Here is a 26,971-nt window from a genome sequence, read left to right as displayed (position 1 = left end):
GAAGCCAAGATATCGACCATCAAAGTTTGGGTTTTTTCATTTTTCGGGTATACCCCCCCGTATCGATTTTTTTCACCAAAAATTGATTTTTTTCGAAATCAAACTAAGTATACCAGCGTCTTATTCTGATCATCTAGATTACGAAAACACCGGGTTATAACAGGATCCGAGCAGAACTAAGGGAATGAGAGCGCTTTGAAAATCCTGAAAAAATCGTTTTCGACGTCCGTTTTTGAGGCCAAAAATGGGCATCAAAAATGCCATATCTCGGCTATCGTAAATGCTACGACCTTGCGGATGGTCTCGTTGGATTCACAATGACAAAACTAAGACAAAACCGTTGGAATTTTCCCGATAGCTCCCATAGAAGCCAAGATATCGACCATCAAAGTTTGGGTTTTTTCATTTTTCGGGTATACCCCCCCGTATCGATTTTTTTCACCAAAAATTGATTTTTTTTGAAATCAAACTAAGTATACCAGCGTCTTATTCTGATCATCTAGATTACGAAAACACCGGGTTATAACAGGATCCGAGCAGAACTAAGGGAATGAGAGCACTTTGAAAATCCTGAAAAAATCGTTTTCGACGTCCGTTTTTGAGGCCAAAAATGGGCATCAAAAATGCCATATCTCGGCTATCGTAAATGCTACGACCTTGCGGATGGTCTCGTTGGATTCACAATGACGAAACTAAGACAAAACCATTGGAATTTTCCCGATAGCTCCCATAGAAGCCGAGATATCGACCTTCAAAGTTTGGGTTTTTTTCATTTTTCGGGTATACCCCCCCGTATCGATTTTTTTCACCAAAAATTGATTTTTTTCGAAATCAAACTAAGTATACCAGCGTCTTATTCTGATCATCTAGATTACGAAAACACCGGGTTATAACAGGATCCAAGCAGAACTAAGGGAATGAGAGCACTTTGAAAATCCTAAAAAAGTCGTTTTCGACGTCCGTTTTTGAGGCCAAAAATGGGCATCAAAAATGCCATATCTCGGCTATCGTAAAAGCTATGATCTTGCGGGTCGTCTTGTTGGATTCAGAATGACGAAACTAAGACAAAACCGTTGAAATTTTCCCGATAGCTCCCATAGAAGCCGAGATATCGACCATCAAAGTTTGGGTTTTTTCATTTTTCGGGTATACCCCCCCGTATCGATTTTTTTCACCAAAAATTGATTTTTTTCGAAATCAAACTAAGTATGCCAGCGTCTTATTCTGATCATCTAGATTACGAAAACACCGGGTTGTAACAGGATCCGAGCAGAACTAAGGGAATGAGAGCACTTTGAAAATCCTGAAAAAGTCGTTTTCGACGTCCGTTTTTGAGGCCAAAAATGGGCATCAAAAATGCCATATCTCGGCTATCGTAAAAGCTACGATTTTGCGGGTGGTCTCGTTGGATTCACAATGACGAAACTAAGACAAAACCGTTGGAATTTTCCCGATAGCTCCCATAGAAGCCGAGATATCGACCTTCAAAGTTTGGGTTTTTTCATTTTTCGCGTATACCCCCCCGTATCGATTTTTTTCACCAAAAATTGATTTTTTTCGAAATCAAACTAAGTATACCAGCGTCTTATTCTGATCATCTAGATTACGAAAACACCGGGTTATAACAGGATTCGAGCAGAACTAAGGGAATGAGAGCACTTTGAAAATCCTGAAAAAATCGTTTTCGACGTCCGTTTTTGAGGCCAAAAATGGGCATCAAAAATGCCATATCTCGGCTATCGTAAAAGCTACGACCTTGCGGATGGTCTCGTTGGATTCACAATGACGAAACTAAGACAAAACCGTTGAAATTTTCCCGATAGCTCCCATAGAAGCCGAGATATCGACCTTCAAAGTTTGGGTTTTTTATTTTTCGGGTATACCCCCCCGTATCGATTTTTTTCACCAAAAATTGATTTTTTTCGAAATCAAACTAAGTATACCAGCGTCTTATTCTGATCATCTAGATTACGAAAACACCGGGTTATAACAGGATCCGAGCAGAACTAAGGGAATGAGAGCACTTTGAAAATCCTGAAAAAGTCGTTTTCGACGTCCGTTTTTGAGGCCAAAAATGGGCATCAAAAATGCCATATCTCGACTATCGTAAAAGCTACGATCTTGCGGGTGGTCTCGTTGGATTCAGAATGACGAAATTAAGACAAAACCGTTGGAATTTTCCCGATAGCTCCCATAGAAGCCGAGATATCGACCTTCAAAGTTTGGGTTTTTTTATTTTTCGGGTATACCCCCCCGTATCGATTTTTTTCACCAAAAATTGATTTTTTTCGAAATCAAACTAAGTATACCAGCGTCTTATTCTGATCATCTAGATTACGAAAACACCGGGTTATAACAGGATCCGAGCAGAACTAAGGGAATGAGAGCACTTTGAAAATCCTGAAAAAGTCGTTTTCGACTCCCGTTTTTGAGGCCAAAAATGGGCATCAAAAATGCCATATCTCGACTATCGTAAAAGCTACGATCTTGCGGATGGTCTCGTTGGATTCACAATGACGAAACTAAGACAAAACCGTTGGAATTTTCCCGATAGCTCCCATAGAAGCCGAGATATCGACCTTCAAGGTTTGGGTTTTTTCATTTTTCGCGTATACCCCCCCGTATCGATTTTTTTCACCAAAAATTGATTTTTTTCGAAATTAAACTAAGTATACCAGCGTCTTATTCTGATCATCTAGATTACGAAAACACCGGGTTATAACAGGATCCGAGCAGAACTAAGGGAATGAGAGCACTTTGAAAATCCTGAAAAAGTCGTTTTCGACGTCCGTTTTTGAGGCCAAAAATGGGCATCAAGAATGCCATATCTCGGCTATCGTAAATGCTACGACCTTGCGGATGGTCTCGTTGGATTCACAATGACGAAACTAAGACAAAACCATTGGAATTTTCCCGATAGCTCCCATAGAAGCCGAGATATCGACCTTCAAAGTTTGGGTTTTTTCATTTTTCGCGTATACCCCCCCGTATCGATTTTTTTCACCAAAAATTGATTTTTTTCGAAATTAAACTAAGTATACCAGCGTCTTATTCTGATCATCTAGATTACGAAAACACCGAGTTATAACAGGATCCGAGCAGAACTAAGGGAATGAGAGCACTTTGAAAATCCTGAAAAAGTCGTTTTCGACGTCCGTTTTTGAGGCCAAAAATGGGCATCAAAAATACCATATCTCGGCTATCGTAAAAGCTACGATCTTGCGGGTGGTCTCGTTGGATTTAAAATGACGAAACTAAGACAAAACCGTTGGAATTCTCCCGATAGCTCCTATAGAAGCCGAGATATCGACCTTCAAAGTTTGGGTTTTTTCATTTTTCGCGTATACCCCCCCGTATCGATTTTTTTCACCAAAAATTGATTTTTTTCGAAATCAAACTAAGTTTACCAGCGTCTTATTCTGATCATCTAGGTTACGAAAACACCGGGTTATAACAGGATCCGAGCAGAACTAAGGGAATGAGAGCACTTTGAAAATCCTGAAAAAGTCGTTTTCGACGTCCGTTTTTGAGGCCAAAAATGGGCATCAAAAATGCCATATCTCGGCTATCGTAAAAGCTACGATCTTGCGGGTGGTCTCGTTGGATTCAGAATGACGAAACTAAGACAAAACCGTTGGAATTCTCCCGATAGCTCCTATAGAAGCCGAGATATCGACCTTCAAAGTTTGGGTGTTTTTATTTTTCGGGTATACCCCTCCGTATCGATTTTTTTCACCAAAAATTGATTTTTTTTTAAATCAAACTAAGTATACCAGCGTCTTATTCTGATCATCTGGATTACGAAAACACCGGGTTATAACAGGATCCGAGCAGAACTAAGGGAATGAGAGCACTTTGAAAATCCTGAAAAAGTCGTTTTCGACGTCCGTTTTTGAGGCCAAAAATGGGCATCAAAAATACCATATCTCGGCTATCGTAAAAGCTACGATCTTGCGGGTGGTCTCGTTGGATTTAAAATGACGAAACTAAGACAAAACCGTTGGAATTCTCCCGATAGCTCCTATAGAAGCCGAGATATCGACCTTCAAAGTTTGGGTTTTTTCATTTTTCGCGTATACCCCCCGTATCGATTTTTTTCACCAAAAATTGATTTTTTTCGAAATCAAACTAAGTTTACCAGCGTCTTATTCTGATCATCTAGATTACGAAAACACCGGGTTATAACAGGATCCGAGCAGAACTAAGGGAATGAGAGCACTTTGAAAATCCTGAAAAAGTCGTTTTCGACGTCCGTTTTTAAGGCCAAAAATGGGCATCAAAAATGCCATATCTCGGCTATCGTAGAAGCTACAATCTTGCGGGTAGTCTCGTTGGATTTAGAATGACGAAACTAAGACAAAACTGTTGGAATTTTCTCGATAGCTCACATAGAATCCGAGATATCGGCCTTCAAAGTTTGGGTTTTTTCATTTTTCGGGTATACCCCCCCGTATCGATTTTTTTCACCAAAAATTGATTTTTTTCGAAATCAAACTAAGTATACCAGCGTCTTATTCTGATCATCTAGATTACGAAAACACCGGGTTATAACAGGATCCGAGCAGAACTAAGGGAATGAGAGCACTTTGAAAATCCTGAAAAAGTCGTTTTCGACGTCCGTTTTTGAGGCCAAAAATGGGCATCAAAAATGCCATATCTCGGCTATCGTAGAAGCTACAATCTTGCGGGTAGTCTCGTTGGATTTAGAATGACGAAACTAAGACAAAACCGTTGGAATTCTCCCGATAGCTCCTATAGAAGCCGAGATATCGACCTTCAAAGTTTGGGTTTTTTCATTTTTCGGGTATACCCCCCCGTATCGATTTTTTTCACCAAAAATTGATTTTTTTTGAAATCAAACTAAGTATACCAGCGTCTTATTCTGATCATCAAGATTACGAAAACACCGGGTTATAACAGAATCCGAGCAGAACTAAGGGAATGAGAGCACTTTGAAAATCCTGAAAAAGTCGTTTTCGACGTCCGTTTTTGAGGCCAAAAATGGGCATCAAAAATGCCATATCTCGGCTATCGTGAAAGCTACGATCTTGCGGGTGGTCTCGTTGGATTTAAAATGACGAAACTAAGACAAAACCGTTGGAATTTTCCCGATAGCTCCCATAGAAGCAGAGATATCGACCTTCAAAGTTTGGATTTTTTCATTTTTCGGGTATAATAGATTATGCTTTAAATTTTTAACAATATTACCGTTTATGAACTCTTTATGCATATTTAAACATACTTTATTAGAGTAAAGGTAACCTAATAAAAAGCATTTTTGTGAAAATTATATATTTTAATAATATTTTAGTTAGGTTTACTTCTATGATCCTAAATTATTCCCAAAACACTCAATCAAAGACTATTTTTTACTTTAATAATCTGTTTCAAAAAATAAAGAAAATACGAAGCAGTCCTTTTCTTAATATGTTACAGGATGTAATTTTAATATAATTCATTAATAAAAAATTCCTGTATAAAGATATATATTTCCTTAGACCTTTTCCTTTTCCTGTTCCTTTTTCCTAAGACCTTATGAGGTAAGTGGACTATATTTGAGACGGGAAGCTGATTTTAGTACTTCAGCATTTCTTCTTCAGTATTTGCATTGGGCGGTAAATGTATAAGGCATAAAGTAATAAATAATTATGATATAATGAAGCCCGACTTACCCATAAGTTAGCACAAAGGAGGGTAAAATGGGTCGGAGCAATAAAAATTAGCAGCCGTAATTTTATGATAACTATGGTAAGTAAGCTCGTCGTCAACATTTTTCTGCCCAGGTACTTTTTTCTTATATTCTTATTCCAGCATAGATACTAGGGCAACTGAATAAGAATAAGGAAAGTACTAGGAAGCAGAAAGAAAACATCGAAAAAAAAATATAATAAATAAAGTTTGTCGAGCTTAAAAAAATGTGAATAAATATATAAAAATAGAAAAATAAATCTTCCGATTCAATTGTAAATTACCCACTGTAGATACCAAAATGTGTAGCCTTATCCGACTATGTAAAAGAATATTAAAGAAACAAAAATAAAATAAGATAAAAAGATGCATGGGATCAAACCACCAGTTTTTAATTAATTTTAAGAATGCCCTGTTCTACCTTAATAAATTTTTTCTTCACTCTTCTTAGTTTTGTACAAAAAGCATTATTTAATCACGGTTCTTTGTAGGTCTGAAATAAGTTAAGCAACGAAACAATTTTTTTTCTCTACCACCATATTTCATCTCTCCATTGGGCCTTAAACTGCCTTAAAATTACATATTTCCTATATAATCTGACTCACCACACACGATAAGCATCATTTCATTACGATCCTTTAAAATATTTAGGTCTTTATGTCATAACTCAAGAAAATGCTTTTTTTTCTCTTCGCTTTTTTTCGCTTCTAGAGCATTTCACTGCCCTATTATCGCATAAATTATCCCGAAACGGTGTTTTTATTACGTAATTTGACTGAGCATATACACTAAGCATAATTTAAGCACGATTCTGCGTGATATTTTGGTTTGAAATAGGTTTTTATATCAGAAAACAGATTTTTTTACTTTTGATTGTTTCTACCGCATTTCATGTTTCAATTAGGCCTTGAATTGCCTGAAAATTGCATTCTTCTTACATAATTTGACTGACTATAAACGATAAGCATTATCATTATTCATTATAATCCTTTAGAATATTTGAGTCTTTTATGTCACAAACCAGGAAAATTGAATTTTTTTTTCTTGTTTTTTCATCGTTTCTACCGCATTTTACTGCTCTACGGCAGTGAATTGTCCTAAAATTATATTTTTTTAAAATCTATTGTTCCTTTTATAGCAAAGGATTTACGACTTTTTTTTCTATGGTTATTGTCAAATGTTATGTAATTTTTAATTTCTAAAAATCTTTGTGTTTTAAGTTTATTAAATCCTTTTGGTAATGGTCTGCAGGTTTCAGCTGAAAGTAAAACTTACCATAGCCGCAAGGAATTTTATAAATTACATTTTTATTTAATTTATCTGCATTAGAAACTTTAGTTTTTATTAACATATAAAATATAATAATTTTGTTAGCAATTCTCTTAATTTTATCAGAAAAACGAGAATTGATTTTTATTAAATTATTCTTTTAAAGCATGTGATATAAAATCTTTAACACTCCTCGATTTATTATTATTGAATGGTAGAAGTCTGGAAGCAGTTCTTATTTCTTCTAGGCAATTAAGATAATTTCTTATTTTTTAGTTATGTTTTTTAAATTTTGAACTACCTGGAAGTAGTTTTACATTTCTTCCAGGCAGTTAAGAAAATATTCCACTCTTGTATTTTTCGACCTAGAATTGATTAAAGAGAAGAGCAAGTTGTATAGAGGACCAGTAAAACTAAAGCTTCTTTAATTTAAATGGTCAAGGTCGATAAATCGACGTAAAAATTTAAAAATCTTTTTATATTGAACCCCTATCTAACAATTTTCTCCTCTCTTTAATCATATTTCAACTGCCTGTGATTAATTTCTCATTTCTTCCAGGCAATCAATTAGTGTTGTCACGATTAAGTTCTTATGATACGCGATACGTCATATTTATGACTTTCAGGCAATTCAAGTAATTTACATTATATTCCAGGCTTTTAGGGTTGTTATTGTTTCTATCAAGAAATTAAAACAATGACATTTTTTAAGCATTTAAAATAAATTTTCCTTTTCTTTTTTTTTGTATTTGTTCGCAGGATAGTTTTGATGTGTTTCTGGTAGCGGTTTCTTGTAATCAATAATTTTTTGTCGCATTCAGTATACGACATTATGCGACGTATATTGTATTCGATAAATAAACGCTTTTGAATATGAAGTTCTTCGAGGTGGTTGAGTTCATTTTTCATTATTAAATAATATTGCAACTTAAAAACGCTTTTAATTATATAAATGAGAATTCGATTTTTCGACCTTTTTCTATATCAACGTGTAATTTTCTAAATAATGTTTGGATCGCCTGAAAATAGTGTTTTTCTCTTGTAATGTGTCTAATTATACCCGAACAATAATATTTTACTCCCGTCCTGTTCTAATTTTTAAACGGAGATAGGGATATATAAATGAGAATTTGATTTTTCGACTTTTTTCTATATCAAGGTTTTATTTTCTGATTAGTATTTGGATCGCCTAGAAATTATGTTTTTCTTACGTAATGTGGCTAATTATACCCAAAATGTATTATTTTATTCTCATCCTCTTCCAATTTTTAAACGGAGATAAGGATATATAAATGAGAATTCGATTTTTCCACCTATTTTCTATATCAACATTTTATTTTCTAAATAGTGTTTGGATCGCCTGGAAATAGTGTTTTTTTTACGTAATGTGCCTAATTATACCCCAAATGTATTATTTTATTCTCATCCTCTTCTAATTTTTAGATTGAAACAGGGATATATAAATGAGAAATCGTTTCATTTATTCACCTTTTTCTATATCTACTTCTAGATAGTATCTGGATCGCCTGAAAATAGTGTTTTCTCTCGTCATAAAAAAATTATGATTAATGAACAAGTAGTGAATTGTGGGTGGAAAATTCATTTTGCTTAAAAATGGAAGACACATCTTGATATGATATGAACCGAAAAACAATATCCTCAGGAGACATGTTTGTAACCAAAAAGCAAGATTTTATAAAAACTCACTAACGACATTATTCTAAAAAGTGCGGGTGAAGAACCCACCCTCTGACTAACCCTTTATAATAAGTCAAATACAAAATTTTATTAGAAAACTGAGTATACCAATTAAAATTTATATAATTATATACACTCTTCTAAAAAGATTATCAAAATAGGGCAAAAAATATAATTTTTAAAATGTTGCGGTTTTTTTTTGCATCGGAGTGTATACGGAATATTTATTCTTAAATAGTTCTGTAGTGTCCTGAAAATGATTTAGCAGAAATTGTTTTTGAGCCCATGACTATTTCTATATTTATTTAAACCGGGAAACTACTGGGAAACTTCGACCCAATGTGAAGGATAGCCCGAGACCGCACATCTTTCAGCCTCACGTCTGAACTTTACAAGTTTAACATTCTGACCAGTTTATGATCTAACGGGGGGTCAAGTTTGCGGTTCGGAGTTTGCCTAAGGCCCGCTTTAGTTCCTAATCGTTGTTAAGCATCCGGATTTTTTATTCATCCCTAGTATGCCAAAACAGGGGATAAAAACTGAATTATTCCGGGGTAAGTAAAAAACGAAAGAAAAAACGTCAAACCGTTTTGTGATCCCCTGCCCCTTCCACGGTATTTTCTAATGCTATATAAGATGGAAAATTATTCCGGTTTTTGTATTTATTGGATCCCGAACCTCTTTGTGTGTGTGTGCTTGAGCGGGATGCAAATTTTACTTTGAATAAGATTGATTTAATTTCATTTTCGTTCGAAATACGCCGACAACTGTTCGTTCATCCGCTAATGTTCACAAGAACGATAATTGCAAATATTTTCATTTATAACATGATAATAAATGAGTCAAATCTAAGGAGCGTAAATTTTTCGGTCCATTTGAGTACTGATTATAATTTCATATGGAAGCCCTATTTACCGTTTAGCATAATGCTAAAAAAGCAAATTACTAAAATCAGGTCGGTATTACATAAAAAAAGAGATTTTGAGAAGCACAGTTTACAAGAAATTAACTGAATAAAACGATTATGTACTTTAAAGGTTTTTACATATTTTGGACACCCTCTGTATAAAAAAAATTTAATATATAAAGTGTTTTATTATTGATGAATTATTTTACTAATATTACATACCTAAATCCAACTGGTACAATTTTAATAATAATTTACTTAACTTATGCTGGTATGAATAAATAACAAGGTTTCCCCCTGGCTACTTCCCTTCATAAATTATCAATAATCAATTGGCATAGTACGGGTGTCTTATGTCATCAAACATTTACGGGGAAATAATTGAAATCGGGCAAACACACGGCAGTAACGGGCGATCTTATCCGATATGCGGCAATGGAGGGAATCACCGAAATGGAAATGACCATTTGGCTGGTTCGCTATGCAAATCCCCCTCTAACCAAATATACTTGCGACGAGTGTTCGGGCCGCAGCAGTTTAGATAAAATAACATTTTATAAGGATTTCGGGTTAAGTGGAACGAAGAAACGGGAAGTAATTCGGACATAAATCTGTTTTGCGAATTATAATTCCATTACGGGCTGTCATATAAAATAAATCGGAAATGCTATTATATTAGGGTTTAAATGGGGAATTTTGCCCCATTTAAAGCTAATATCCAATGTTTCTTGTTAATGAAAACAACCCGTATCTATTATTCAGTTTTAAGATCCTGAAACGCCAAGTCAATATCTCCAGATCCAAAAATCCTTTTGAGGGTGCTAATTTGGATAAATATAATAAAAATCCCAGTGAAAAATACATGTATTTACTAGTCCGCAGGCTTAGGAGTAATTCTGAAATAGGAAGTAGTTTCTGGAAATCTCTTTATAATCGAGAAACAATGCACTAATTTTTTCCAATAATATATGTTTTAACAATATCTTACAAATCGATCAGGACAGTGAATTTTCAAACAAATTGTTGGTTAAATTGAGTTTTTATATGTATTTTTTCTTATTTCCATGAAAATCCACCAGTTGCAGACATTTTAGTGATAGACAAAAATCAAATAATAAATTATAAATCATTAGACAATTGATTTTGATTTTCTCCATTTATTTGATTTCCTTTGATTTTGGCGCATCATTTTGCCAGTCTTCTTTGGTTAAAAATTAACTTCGACGCAATAAAATCTAATTTGATAAATAAATATCGTCAATTCTTTTGATTTTCAATTATTTTAGGATCAGTCTATTTTAATTCCAAAATGGTCTTAATTTACTGAAATAAATGTTAATTGCTCAACTATTATTGAATCAGATCGCTTGAATTGTTCATAATTTTGGTCGTTCATTAGTTCATTTGTCTTCTAAATAATCTATAAATTATCTTGATTATATTGATGAATCTTAATTACTTGCTAAATCCAATAATTTAACTCTTATAAAATTATTCTGAAAATTATTCTCTTCTTAGTCTTCAATTTAATAACATCAGCATTGGTCATTGACTTAATTTATTGATTATTTTGATTAGGCTTTATTGATTTCTCAATTAAATTTTCATGAACCGTCATTAAAAGTTCAATTCCATGAAATAAATTCCAAAATGGTCATAATTTCCTTAAGTCATAACTGATTGCTCAATAAACTCCTTGATTAATTAATGAAATGAGGATTCTTTAAGGATTGCTCTTAAGTAAGAATTTATTGATTAGATAGGATTTTTTTTTTGAATTGTTGTTAATCCACTAGAAAAATTATTAACTGAACCTAATCTTCTTAAAAATCATATTGAATTTATTAAAATCAATAATGATTGCTCATCAAATCACTTGCATAAAATCAATTCTCTGGGATTTCAGCTAATAATTTATGGCTGCATTCTGAAGTTATCATTAAATGCCCATTTCTTGATTAATTAATTAAATAAGATTTTATTGATTGATTTCATCATGTTCTTGAATTTACTCTGGATTATTGTTTATCTTTTCTCAGTAAGTTTATCTAGTTAGTTTAACTGGATTCAATTGATTTCATTAATTCAGCTCTTTAACATTTTTGTTGAATTTTGTTGTTTATTAAATTAGTGGACCTTAAATAATCAATAAATTATCTTGATTACTTTAATGAAACATATAGTTGGTTGCTTAAGGCCATTAATTTAATTCTCATGAAATAACTTAGAACTGGTTAATTATTCTTGCAGCAGCAGAGGCTTTCATTTATAAAAAATTTACATTAATTATTGATTAAATTTGTTGATAATTTAGATAAGGCTTTATTAATTACTGAAAAAAATACTAGTTAAACTTAGTCTTCTATGGTTAAAAATTAGCTTTAATTTATTATTCATTAAATACTCAATTCCATAAAATTAATTTTCTGGGATCATTTTCGGATTAGCCTATTTTAATATTAAATTGCTCAATTGCCATTGAATCAATTCCCTTGATTTTGGTTGTTCATTATGTCACTTGGCTTCTAAATAATCAATAAATTACCTTAATGCCACTAATTCAATTATGATAAAATAATTCAGAACTGGTTAACTATTCTTGGAGCAGCTGTGTCTTTATTAATTTAATTAATAGCTAAAATTAACATTGATCATTGATTTTTGTTGATTGCTTAAAAAACTCAACTTTAATTATTTGAATGAGCCATTATTGAATATATGAAATCAATTCTTCGGGATTTTGGCGAATAATTTTCGGAACAGTCTTTCTGAAATCATTGTTAGTTGCCTATTTCTTGATTAATTAATTGAATGAGCTTTAATTGATAAATCAACTACTATTGATTTAATTTTTTAACTCCTATTGAACTTGTTAATTATTTTTGGATCAGCTCTGGTGTTAATTTATCATTTGTAAATATTTAATATTAACATTGATTTAAGATAAGTTTTAATTATCATTACCTAATTCAGAACTGCTTAACTGTTCTTGGAGCAACTGTGGCTTTATTAAACTAATTAATGATTAAAAGTAACATTGATTATTGACTAAATTTATTGATTATTTAGTTAAGTTTTTATGGATTGCTTAATTTATTTTTCATGAAAAAACCTAACTTTAATTATTTGAATGAGCCATTATTGAATACATAAAATCAATTCTTTTAGAATTTTGGAGCAGATGTAGACCTCCGAATAATCAATAAATTATCCTGATTATTTAGATGAATCAAAATTGCTTGCTTAATGCCATTAACTCAATTGTCATTACATAATTCAGAACTGTTTAACCATTCTCCGAGCAGCTGTGGCTTTAATTTACTAAAACTTACATTGATTGCTCATTGACTCAATTTATTGATTATTTATATAGGTTTTTATTGATTTTTGAGTTAGATTTTCATGATTTTTGTTTTCAAGTTAATAGTTCTATTATTGAATGTATGCAATCAATTCTCTGGGATTTTGCTTATTTCCTGATTAATTAATTAAATGATTGCTTCATTTCATCATTCTCTTCATTTTCGTTTATTATTTTAAGATCAGTCTAGCTGATAAAATTACTCATAATTTACCGAAATAATCATTAATTGCATAACTATCATTAATTCAATTTTCTGATGCTTTTTCAATTTTCGTTGTTCATTATATTACTTGATTCCTAAATATTTAATAAATTATCTTCATTATTAAATTTGGTTTCTTAATGCCATTAATTCAATTCATGGTTAATTATTGTTGGAGCAGCTGTAGGTTAAATTTATTAAAATTAATTGTAATCATTGAAGCAATTTATTGAGTTTTTAAATAAGGTTTTATTGATTGCTCATAATGATTGATTGATGGATTCTATCATGTTCTTAAATTTGCTCTGGATTTTTGTTTATCATTTCCAAGTTAGTTTCGATAATTAGTTTAACTGGCTTTAATTGATTTCATTGATTCAGCTTTCAAACATTTTTCTTGAATTTTGTTGTTTATTAGATCAGTTGACCTTAAATAATCAATAAATTATCTTGATTATCATTGGTTGCTTAAGGCCATTAATTTAATTCTCATAAAATAACTTAGAACTGGTTAATCATTCTTGCAGCAGCTGTGGCTTTAATTTACTAAAACTTACATTGATTGCTCATTGACTCAATTTATTGATTATTTATATAGGTTTTAATTGATTTTTAAGTTAGATGTTCATGATTTTTGTTTTCAAGTTAATAGTTCTATTATTGAATGCATGCAATCAATTCTCTGGGATTTTGCTTATTTCCTGATTAATTAATTAAATGACTGCTTAATTCCATCATTCTCTTGATTTTCGTTTATGATTTTAAGATCAGTCTAGCTGATAAAATTACTCATAATTTACCGAAATAATCATTAATTGCATAACTATCATTAATTCAATTTTCTGATGTTTTTTCAATTTTCGTTGTTCATTATATTACTTGATTCCTAAATATTTAATAAATTATCTTCATTATTAAATTTGGTTTCTTAATGTCATTAATTCAATTCATGGTTAATTATTGTTGGAGCAACTGTAGGTTAAATTTATTAAAATTAATTGTAATCATTGAAGCAATTTATTGAGTTTTTAAATAAGGTTTTATTAATTGCTCATAATGATTGATTGATGGATTCTATCATGTTCTTAAATTTGCTCTGGATTTTTGTTTATTATTTCCAAGTTAGTTTCGATAATTAGTTTAACTGGCTTTAATTGATTTCATTGATTCAGCTTTCAAGCATTTTTCTTGAATTTTGTTGTTTATTAGATCAGGTGACCTTAAATAATCAATAAATTATCTTGATTATCATTAGTTGCTTAAGGCCATTAATTTAATTCTCATGAAATAACTTAGAACTGGTTAATCATTCTTGCAGCAGCTGTGGCTTTAATTTACTAAAACTTACATTGATTGCTCATTGACTCAATTTATTGATTATTTATATAGGTTTTTATTGATTTTTGAGTTAGATTTTCATGATTTTTGTTTTCAAGTTAATAGTTCTATTATTGAATGTATGCAATCAATTCTCTGGGATTTTGCTTATTTCCTGATTAATTAATTAAATGATTGCTTAATTCCATCATTCTCTTGATTTTCGTTTATTATTTTAAGATCAGTCTAGCTGATAAAATCACTCATAATTTACCGAAATAATCATTAATTGCATAACTATCATTAATTTAATTTTCTAATGTTTTTTCAATTTTTGTTGTTCATTATATTACTTGATTCCTAAATATTTAATAAATTATCTTCATTATTAAATTTGGTTTCTTAATGTCATTAATTCAATTCATGGTTAATTATTGTTGGAGCAACTGTAGGTTAAATTTATTAAAATTAATTGTAATCATTGAAGCAATTTATTGAGTTTTTAAATAAGGTTTTATTGATTGCTCATAATGATTGATTGATGGATTCTATCATGTTCTTGAATTTGCTCTGGATTTTTGTTTATCATTTCCAAGTTAGTTTCGATAATTAGTTTAACTGGCTTTAATTGATTTCATTGATTCAGCTTTCAAGCATTTTTCTTGAATTTTGTTGTTTATTAGATCAGTTGACTTTAAATAATCAATAAATTATCTTGATTATCAATAGTTACTTAAGGCCATTAATTTAATTCTCATGAAATAACTTAGAACTGGTTAATCATTCTTGCAGCAGCAGAGGATTTAATTTACTAAAATTTATATTGGTTATTGATTCAATTTATTAATAATTTAGATAAGGCTTTATTAATTACTGAATAAAATTGTCTCAAAAATCCTGATTAATCTGAAATCATCGTTGACTGATTATTAAATTTCTTGATTAATTAATTGAATGAGACTTTATTGATTGCTCCATTCCATTATTCTCTCAATTTTTTTTAAGTTGGTTAAATTGATTTAAAGTCATCGTTAATTGCACAATTACTATGGAATCAATTTCTAAACTACCATTGAACTAGTTGATTATTCTTAGAGCAGCCATAGCTTTAATATTAAAATTAAAATTGATTTCTCTTTGACTTAAGTTCTTGATTATAACTGATTGCTGAATTTAATTTTCATGATTTTTTCATCCAGATCTACTGGAAGAATCATTAAATAAACTCAATTTCCTTTTATTCAAATCCATCAATCAATTTCTCTCTGGCTATGACTTAAAATATATGTTCATTGGTTTTAAAATGGATTTACAAGCAGTTTTATAAAATCAATATCGATTGATCAATAAATCACAATTAATTTTTTATTAAATCATTGATTATTCTGATAAGCAAATAATATTTGATATTTATTGCTTATCTTATAAACCAATTAATGTGATTGAATCAAAGGAAACCATAAATCTCCTTTGACTCAATGCCATTATTGCAATTTCCTTGAACTCCTAGGATAATTTAATTTATTTTCAAAATGACCCAATTAATATTTCGTTAGTATTTAAATATTTTATTCAGACATTTTCACGAGTCTCTTGAAATGTAATAATAAATTTGAAATAACTAGGGGATCATTAGATTGCTTTTTTTAATAATAAAAAGAGAGGCAAAGATTTCAACTAATTTTTTCCTTTTAATTTAACTCTTGCAGCTCTCCTTTGAATCATTCTCCATAGGGACTTTCGAATCCTTCACAATCTCCGGATGTCCCGAGGGATACATCCAGATCCAAGAGACCAACAAGCCGTTCTCTGGAGGAAAATGGTGCGGAAGCGCCTGGGGGTACACGGTATATTACAGCGAAACTACCAGCATTAATCTGACTTTGGTACTGGATAAGGCTTCACAACAGGTAAACAAACCATTAATTTCCAAATAGACCATTATTGTTATTATTCGCTCCTGTAACTGGAAATAATCCAGCACTAAAACCAAAACTGCAGCAACAGCAACAACAACAACATCATCGGTATCTGTTTTATTCGCAAATATTTATTTAGCGGTCATCAATAATGGAAGCAATTGCAGAGTGGCAACTATTAAATTATTTGTTTTGGCCGCTTCGATTGCCCGTAAATTATCCATAAATGACGTTTAACTTTAAACTTAAAAGCGGTTCGGCTAACTATAAATCGGTTATATAATATATAGAAGAACGGATAATGTTATCGCCGTTTAACATGTTACGTTTCATGGTAATGCCTTGTTGGGGGGTGGCCACTGGTGAGTTCCGTTTGTTTTCTCTATTGGGAATTTGGCGGAAATAGAGCTGAAAGTTTAATGATGGCATGTTTGTTTAAATTATTTATTATTCTTCAGCAGTATTAAAAATTAATTTCTTTAAGGGTTTTTTGGTCATTGACTCCCCTGCATCATTGCAATAAGATTATCGTAAAAAAAATCTTACTGTCTGTCTATTCAACAAATTTATTTTTGCTTAATTGTTATAATTAGTAGTATAAAGCCTCTTGGGTATTTATAACCAGATAAGGAAAAAATTTTCTGGTTATCAGCTCATTGCTCACATTTATGTGGTGTATATGGGAGAAAAAATATCTTACTGGTTATGGACCGTCGACTCTTTTATTTTTTATTATATTTAACAAGAAAGTTTATGCTTTGCTTCTAACCAGTATTTACTAGCTACACAGATTTAAATTCTTATCATTTATAAGCAAATATGAAAATAAAAACGTTTTTTTACTGGCTCTATTTATGGTTGGTTTTCAAGTAGATAAAAAAATAAAAAAGTTTTTCCCTGGTTATGTATACAATGTTTAATATGTTCTTCTTTCTGATCCTCTTAGCTAAATGCATTTTTTTACGATTATAAAAATTTATACTGCACCCAATGCCAAAGCCATATAGGCCTGCTCCAAGAACCTGTGGTAATTTATCTTTGGGGTTCTGTAATTGGCCAATTGGGGTCATTTTTGTAAAAAGATCTCATGAAGGTGCAGGATGTATTTAGTCGCTCTCCATTAGGGTAAACACTAGTCTAGCCAGAAATAGGAGTATAGACCTAAAACATCGATAAAATTATAAATTACAGGATCTTTTTGGAATGTTTAATATCGATATTCTCTATAGGAACCTTCCTCTTATATTTTCTTTTTAGATCAAAATCTTGCAAAATTCCAGGCAGTACAGTCTGAAACTTTAAAAAAATGTAAGATTCAACTGACTGGAATATAAAAATCAATTAGAAAAAGTAAATTATTTATAATTTAAATGTCATTGGAATTTTAATTAATTATTCTAGGCAGTTGAGACATATTCTTTATTACAATGAACCTATTGACTTAAATTGTAAAATAATTTAAATTTCATTAGTAACTCAACAAATGATTCCAGGCAGCAGTAATACAATCAAATAACTGAACTGCCTGGGATTGTAAAATGATCTTAATTGAGAAGTCATTAGTAAATTAATTATTTATTCCAGGCACCTGATAAATATTTTTTATTACAATGAAACTACTGACCTGCCTGAAATTTTAAAATGAATTGATTTTAAATGTTATTGAGCTAATGAATTATTCCAGGCAGTTGAGACAAATTTCTTATTATAGTAAACCTATAAAATAGTTCTATTTTAAATCTTATGGGTGACTCACCGAACGATTCCAGGCAGTTGAGTCATATTTTTTAATAATACAATAATTTATTATAATAAACCTTTTGAACTGCCTGAAATTATAAAATAATTTTAATTTAAATCCTATTGGTAACTCAGCGAACGATTTCAGGCAGTTGAGTCATATTTTTTAATATTACAATTATTTATTACAATGAACCTATTGACCTGCCTGAAATTGTAAAATAATTTTAATTTAAATGTCGTTGGAATTCAAGGAATTATTCCAGGCAGTTGACAAATTTCTTATTATAGTAAACCTATTGAACTACCTGAAGTGTAAAATAATTTTATTTTAAATCTTATTGGTAACTCAGCGAACGATTCCAGGCAGTTGAGTCATATTTTTCAATATTACAATGAACCTTTTGAACTGCCTGAAATTATAAAATAATTTTAATTTAAATGTAAGTGGATATTAATGAAATTATTCCATACAGTTGGGCCATATTTTTTATTACAACGAAACTACTGAACTGCGTGGAATTGTAAAATGAATTTTATTTAAATGTCATTGGAAATAATGAAATATTTCAGACAGTTACGTCATATTTTTTATTACAATAAAACTACTGAACTACCTTAAATATTAAAATGAATTGAATTTAAATGTTATTGGCCTAATGAACTATTTTAGGCAGTTGGACATGTTCATTATTTTAATGAACCCTTTGACCTACCTGAAATTGTAAAATAATTTGAATTTAAATGTCATTGGAATTCAAGGAATTATTCCAGGCAGTTGAGACATATTTCTTATTATAATAAACTTACTGAACTACCTGAATTGTACAATAATTTTAATTTAAATCCTATTGGTAACTCAGCGAACGATTCCAGGCAGTTAAGTCATATTTTTTATTAATACAATTATTTATTATAATGAACCTTTTGAACTGCCTGAAATTATAAAATAAATTTAATTTAAAATGTCATTGGATTTTAATGAATTATTTATTCCACGCAGTTGAGCCATATTTTTTATTACAACGAAACTACTGGACTGCGTGGAATTGTAAAATTAATTTAATTTAAGTGTCATTAAAATAATTAAATATTTCAGGCAGTAAGATAGTTAGACAGTTTTTTATTACAATGAAAGTACTAAGCTGCTTGGGATTGTAAATTTATCTTAATTTATATATCGGTAGTAAATTAATGAATGACAATCGAAGTAATTGAGCTCTGTTTCTTATTACAATGAACCTATTTAACTGCCTGAAATTGTAAAATAATTTTAATTTAAATCTCATTAGTATATCAATGAATTATTTCGGGGAGTATTTACTGACCTTCCTAAAATTATAAAATAATTTTAATTTGAATGTCATCAGAGTTAATGAATAATTCCAAGCAGTTGAGACATATTTTTTATTACAATGAACTTATGGAACGACCTAAAATTGTAAAATTATTTAAATTTAATTGTCCACTAAAAATAAATATAAAACCATTAATTTTTCACTAAAAATGAGAAGAATAATTGTTTTTTTTTTAATTTATTTGGAGAATAGACAACAATTTTATTTTATAATTTATTCTATAAAAAATTGGTTGGTTACTGATTTTTTTCAAGCCGATGATTTTAAATAGAGATTTGTTTTATATTTCCCATGATTTTAAAATAATTTTTTAAATTTTTTCCAAGCATTTTAAATAAATTTTAATTTCTACTAGTTCTCTGGAATCAATTTGTATATTCTCAAGGTATTTCAATTTTTTTTGCACACTTATAAGAGTCAAGTTCAATGTATTGCAGTCGTTTGACGTCGTTTTGTACCTCTCAGAGTTAATGATTAATTTTCATGTTTTTCACGAATTCAGGCATGCAAATTTAATTTCTTACATATATATTCATATATTTTAGGCATTTTAAGCAATTTTTCATTTTGTTTCGGACATACGACATAATTTTTTAACTTTTAGAAATTTGATATACTTTATCCTATTTTCCAGGCTTTTACATTATTTTTTTTATATATTGCAAAAATTCCCATGTTTAGAATTTTTAAATATTTTTTTAGATTTTTTCAAGGATTTCAAAAAATTTTTCATATATTCTTAAAATTTTTATAAAATTTTATTTTATTCTAAAAGTTTTTTTTTTGGAAAATCATTACCTGTACTCCAGGAATTTAATTAATTACATTTCCATGCTTCCTGGATTCTTGAAGTGTATGTTTGTCTTTCAGAAATTTGAACTAAAGAAATTTTTATAGTTCTTCAGAGATTCGATTGTTCTAGGTCAATTTTTCCTCCAATAAAAGAAAATAATTGTTAATACATTTCCAGGCCTCTAAAATCAATCTTATGTAATCTATGCTATGCAAAGTAATTATTTATGTTATTCCAGTAGGGTAACTAATTTTTTACTGTACTCCAGAGATTCTCATGTTACGAAATTGATGCCATAAAAATATTCCTAAATCGAATGACGTGTTAAAGTCAAGGTTTGACCACAAAATTCACTTTAAAATCGAAAATTCTGACCTGCATTTTAGGGCTTCTGGCCATACTTCAAAAATATAAATATGTACGCAATTAAACTCGTTTAATCCCTATAAAAGATTGATTAAGGTTCTTTCGAAATAAAAACGGTGCAATTAGAACTTTAATACGGCTCCATATTTTATTTAAGCATTTCAATATTAAATGATCGTTTTCTGCAAACGCCGCCAGTCCATAACTTTCTTCTTATAGAAAAGGAAACAAGTTAAACCTGATTAAACTTTTAAGCTTCTAAGCTGCAAGCCCCGGAAACTTTATGGGATCCGGGGGAAAGTTTGATTTAAAAGTTCTGTTTTTCAGTTTTTGTTTGGTGACAATATCGGTTCGAGTTCCTAAATGAACCGATTTAGTTTTAGACGAATTTTAGCAACGTTAAGGGGTGTGTTTTTTTTTAGTGGTGCCGAGAAATAACGTTTGCCAGCTTAAAAGTTTCGTTTCCTTGATTGGCGCACCAAGAAGTTTCCTTAAGTCTCGTTATATATCGACGAAATTAAAACGGTCTCTTTTAGTTCACATACGTTGGGTCTCGTTGGCACATAGGGGGCAACTTTTTTTACGAATTTACGACGGTTATCTAAGAAAGATAATGCCGAACTTTGATCATATTTTTTCATATTTCCAGGAAAATTCCGGGCCCAGTTTCGAGTTCAAACTTTCCTACAAGTTTTTGAAATTGTCAGATGCTAAGCTACGATATGGGAACCAGACGCAGAGAACTTATAGAGGGAAACTCAGTAGCGGCAGTTACTGCGATCGACTTTTGGAAGGTATGGTTAGATAATCGTTTGTTTCTTTATGGAAATTACTTTTTTTATCGGGTCGTTAGGAGTGTTATAAATTTAACGACTTTTTAGGGTTAAATATTAAATATTTTATTGTCAATGAGCATGGAGTAAAAAATTCAAAATATCAGAAATTCAAATTAAAAATTCAAAACTTCCAGGCAGTTGACGTTTTTTTTCTTTTTTAACTACCTGGAAAATACGAGGTCTGGCTATTAAATAACGAGACTGGTTACGAAAAAGGGTTTTATTATAAGAATTATTATACATTCGAATGCTCAATATACTCCCCTCCCCTCGCCACACATCTTTCCATACGTTTTTTCCATTGATCGAAGCAGTGCTGGAAGTCTTCTTTGGTGAGGGCCTTTAGGGGCTCTGCCGTTTTTTGCTTTACCGCTTCCATCGACTCAAATTGGGTCCCTTTCAAAGCAGATTTTATCTTCGGAAACAAAAAATAGTCGCACGGGGCCAAATACTGCTTCACAGATGGCGCGTTATGGGCAGGTGCATTGTCCTGGTGCAAAATCCACGAGTTGTTTTTCCACAACTCGGGCCGTTTCTTACGAACTCGTTCTCGCAGTGTTGCCAAAACTGACAAATAGTAAGTCTGGTTGACAGTCTGACCCTCTGGAACCCATTCAGTCATCACGATACCGTTAATGTCGAAAAAACGATCAACATTGCCTTGAATTTTGATTTGGACATCCTTGCTTTTTTTATTCTGGGCGATTCAGGCGTCTTCCAATGCATCGATTGCCGCTTGGAAAATCCACGTTTCGTTCAAGTAATAATATTTTTCACCAGTTCGGGATCTTCTTCTAACCTTTCAAGGAAATCTGAGCAGACCTGTTGACGCAAGAGCTTTTGGTCAGGAGTCAGGTTTTTTAGCACCAACTTCGCACAGGCTTTTGTCATGTGTAATTCACCGTGTAAAATTTTTCTAACCGTTTCTTTATCGACGTTTACAGCCTCGGCAATCATCCGGGTGCTCATTCGACGATCTGCACGTACAATTTGGTTGATTTTGGTCACTGTTTCCGGAGTTGAAACAGGGCCGACCTGAGCGCTGGTCATCTTCAGTGCTCTCTTGGTCCTCGCACGAGAGAGAGAATTTTCCCCATAGGCCTCTTGCAACAATTTATAACACTCAGTCGGAGTTTATTTCAATTTAACGAGATTGATGCGTTGCTGTTGTTTTTCGTCACACATGGTTTTCGGCACGCAAAAAAAAACACGTTCGTTTTAAACCGCTACTGCACGAATACTATAATAGTGACGAAAACGTGTTTTGGTACGTGCATAGACAAGATATCTAGATACCCAACGCGCTACTCGTTTTTTTCCCCACCCGTCTAGGGCGCCCTCTAGGCACGCAGTCTCGTTATTTAATAGCCAGACCTCGTAAATCAACTCTTAATCCCATTTTTTAGCAGTTAAAAACATATTTTTATCTCTTTATTAATTAAAGAAATATCTGAAAAACGAATAACAATTACTCAATGAAACAAATTGCAAATACCTCAGAAAAGAATCATCTATAAAGTTTATTAATAGATAAAAATTATCCAAACAAGACTTGACGGTATTTAAAGGCAGATATAGCTAGTCCAATAACTATGTTTTATTTTAAAAAATAAATGATCGAACCACTATTCTTGTTTATTTATTCCAGACAGTTCATGTTTTTTTTTCTTTCACAACTGCCTGGAAGAAACACAAAATAAATTAACGATCTCTCTTATTTATCCCAGGCAGTTGACGTTTTTAGTATTTTTCAACTGCCTGAAACAAAAAACAAAAGGTACCCATATTTTGTTTATCCGGTTAGAGTTGATCTAATTAAATACGAAAATAATCAACAGGACCGGCAGTAGGGCTTACGGTAGCATCTGGGCTCGGCCCCCTAAGATGCAACAACAAAGAACTACGAGACACTCTGTAGGTCCTTCCGCCCTTAATACAATTTAAGCACTACGTAGAAAATGAATCAACCGTAGCTCTTATTTCTTGCACTTGAGAACAAGTTTGTATTCTTTTATCAATTGCCTGGAAGTTACTCAAAATGACTCAAAACTTTTCTTTATTAATTAGAGGCAGTTGAGGTTCTTTTACTTTTCAACTGTCTGGAAGAAATACAAAGTGTTGATAAGGATCAACTGATTTTTTACCGTTGAAAACACATTTTTATTTTTTATTTATTCCACGCAGTTGATGATTTTTTTAATTAACTGCCTGGAATAATTCAAAATTTATTTAAAATATTATTATTACATTCATTCAATAGTACAACTAAATCTTAGTATGTGATCTTAGTAATAAACCTAACTAGACATATTTCACATTTAACATTTACACATTTTAAAGAAATAATAAGAAAGTTAAAGAAACGCATGTAGAAACTCAACAACATTGAAGGAAAAACATTAATAAATCAAAAAATAATGATCGCAAAGAGACGCTTTTTATGTCTACGGATAGTTTAGGACCAAATGAACTTTCCTAGTGTAAATCTCTCCAGAATCCATGCTAAGGAGTAAATCAATGACATACTAAGGTTATGATTATCAACATGGGGACTACGTCGGGTATATTTATGTAGAAATATTAATTTGATGTGTTGATACTCGTAATAGGGTTGTCGTTTTATTTATCTTTTAATTAAGGTTAGAAAACAAAGGCAACAAGTTTTAGAATATTCTCTAATTTTTCGTAATTATCTTTTAACTTTTTCATGTTTTACATTCTAAAAGCTATAAAGTTCTTTTGGTACGTTTTGAATAAGATAAATAAGTTGTTCTTTTTTAATTTGGTTCTCTAAACAAATTAATGGACTGCAGTAAGTGAATGTTATTTTATTATGTATTTTTTTAACGAAATTGAGAAATAGTAAATAATCTATAATAATATTAATAGATAAAAGATAAAAGATCTATCTACGTACCAAAACAGTCAATATATTTTTTTAACTGTTTTATTTTTAATCTGAAATGTATTCTCAGTATTACTAAAAGCCCAAATTTTTATTTTACTAAAAAGTACTTTTAAAGTACAAAAAAGGACCATTTTAAGGAATTGTACTCATTTTAAATGTATTTTCTTAAGAAATAAGTTGAATAGTTAAGAATATTGAGATCCGTAAGGTCACCGGCTAAATAAAATAATTTATTTCTTCAACTTAGAAATAACAGTTTTAACATATTTTTAATTTTAGTGTATGAAACTTATAGTAGAACTACAAAAGTAGATTTTCTGGCATAGCTCCTATTTGAACTATCGTACTTAAAACTTAGAACATAGAGAGAGAGTAGAATTAGCATTGCCATGGAACTATGTGCAGCTTCTTTGCTTGCAACACCTCTGTTGGAATTATGCTAAGGGCTCATCTAGAAATAGCAAAAGAAGCACTTTTTAATATCATAAAAATTTGTCACTTATTATGACAGGCGCAAAACAGTATTATTCCTCATCAACAAAATATCAACATTTTTTTTTCATAAAATAAGATAGGGTAAACTGTCCAACAGTGAACCATTTTTATTTTTTACTCATTTTTTAAAGAGAATAGAGAAGGTAAAAATTTGCAAACTTTTTTATATTAGTTATTATAATGATGTATTAAATACAGGCACCATTTAACAAAAAATAATATAGAGTTTTATTTTAAAACCTGTTTTGTGGTTTACTGTGTACCACCTTGTGGGTACAATGAACCATCTACACTGTTCACAGTGAACCAAAAACAAAAAAAAACGAATGAAGTATAATTATGTATTTTTCAATAATTACAACCAGTTTTAAAGTTTTAAATTCTAAAAATAAGTTAACAAAAATAAGAACTTCTTTTAAAAAACTAAGAACAAAAAACAAAACAAAAAAAACTTAACTTTTACAAAAAAATTGGAATTTTAACGAACATCTAATAAACCTAAATTAACATTAAATTTAAAATAGGAATTTTGCCTTGAGGTACTTCCATTAATATGAGGCTTTGGTAAAATAGTTTTTATGCCCGCTAGATCTATATCTGCCATATCTGTAACAAGAGGCATGTAAAACATATTGCCTATAACTTTTCTACGCAAGAACGTTACAGAAAAACTATTTTTATTTTCTTTTAAAATTTTCCCCACATAATAAATAATATTTTCCTTTAATTGAAATTCTACAAGCACAAAGTCATCAGGAAGTGGGACTCTCTCAAGAGCAAACTTAATACCTGGCAACGCTTCATCTTCTGATGTCTCATTATCACTGTCTAAAACCAACGATGTGTCTGAGCTTGACGATGAACTTTCCATTAGGACTCTCTTTGTCTTCTTCGGAACTATTCGTCTTTTACCTTGTTGCTCCATTTCCAAGAGGTCCTTTTCAGGAGTGTCAGTTGCAATTAGACTCCTTCCTGCTTTGCGTCTTTTCCTTTTTTTTTTCTGGCGGCTGCACGGAGTGGTGGTTGAAAAAGTGGATGGAATAGGAGACTCGATATTTAGGTTTTTCTTGATACCATCTGGTTGATTGGATATAGTAGCTTTTTCTTTTGACATGTCACGTTGTGAAGAGCTTGTGTTTTCTTCAATATCATCTCTGTCATCTGGGTTTCCATTTTCCACCTCTTGGTCCAAAATATAGAGGTTTCGATCCCCAGGGTCAGGTCTATCGGTGACGGAGCTAGGCATAAAGTCAACTTCTGAAAAAATGTTACGATCAAACGGGAATATGCCTGTTTTCCGAAATGCATTTGTAATTGTAGATGGTGTCATAGCTTTCTGATAAGCTATTCCAATAAAAGATGCTAATTCATAAATAGTAACGGGAATCCCAGGATTTCTCAGCATCCAAGAATCAATAGAGGCATTATAATATTCTTTAAACGGCTTCATTATACCAACATCTAATGGTTGGGTTTTCTGCGTTGTATGGGGTGGAAGGGTTAAAATATTAACACCGTTTTCCTTTGCAATATCAATAGCTCTGATTGTCAGGTGCGATTCGTGGTTATCCATAATCAATATGGATGGATTCTCTTTTGAAGATGAGCTATGCTTGACAAAATGAAGCATCACCTCGCTAAAGAGATCTGAATTCATCCAGCCACTGGACGTTGCCAAGCCCAAAGAGCCTGGTGGAGCTCCATTAAGCATATGCGGTTTAAAATGCACTCTGGTAAATGTTAAAGCTGGCGGTAGACTTTGCCCACTTGCACTTACGATACAACATGTAGTAACTAATGTTCCCTTTTCTCCACTGGTTACTTTGGAGAAGCATCTTAGACCCTTGGGTGCCAAGACTCTTTGAGGTTTTTGCACGGTAGTAGTGGAAGTTTCATCCAAATTAAAGATTCGCGTCCCATCGGTAAACCATGGATCTCTTTGCAAAATATTGTAAAGATTATCAAAAAATTTTCCCACATTTGATCGGTTAAAAGAGGTTGCTCTGGCTAGACTACAACGCTCTGGGCATCTTAGCGTCAAGGTTGGATGTCTTTGGCGAAAAGAACGCAGCCATTCTATTCCAGCTAACTCCTGTTTTGACCATGAAGCA

General features: G+C 31.4%; 1 protein-coding gene across 2 annotated transcripts in view; it reads left to right on the top strand.

The window, feature by feature from the left end:
- The window catches only part of LOC126737632 (uncharacterized), a 161,252-nt gene that overhangs the window by 100,171 nt on the left and 34,110 nt on the right, over positions 1-26,971 (top strand). For both annotated transcript variants that reach the window (XM_050442608.1, XM_050442609.1), the window contains exons 4-5: positions 16,155-16,355; positions 21,271-21,415. In XM_050442608.1, coding sequence (XP_050298565.1) covers positions 16,155-16,355; positions 21,271-21,415 — 346 coding nt within the window. The remainder of the gene's footprint in view (positions 1-16,154; positions 16,356-21,270; positions 21,416-26,971) is intronic.

Source organism: Anthonomus grandis, chromosome 6 (assembly GCF_022605725.1).
Source record: "Anthonomus grandis grandis chromosome 6, icAntGran1.3, whole genome shotgun sequence".
NCBI lineage: Eukaryota > Metazoa > Arthropoda > Insecta > Coleoptera > Curculionidae > Anthonomus > Anthonomus grandis.
Note: the sequence above shows the minus strand (reverse complement) of the source record. Positions and strands in the feature narration are given on the sequence as shown.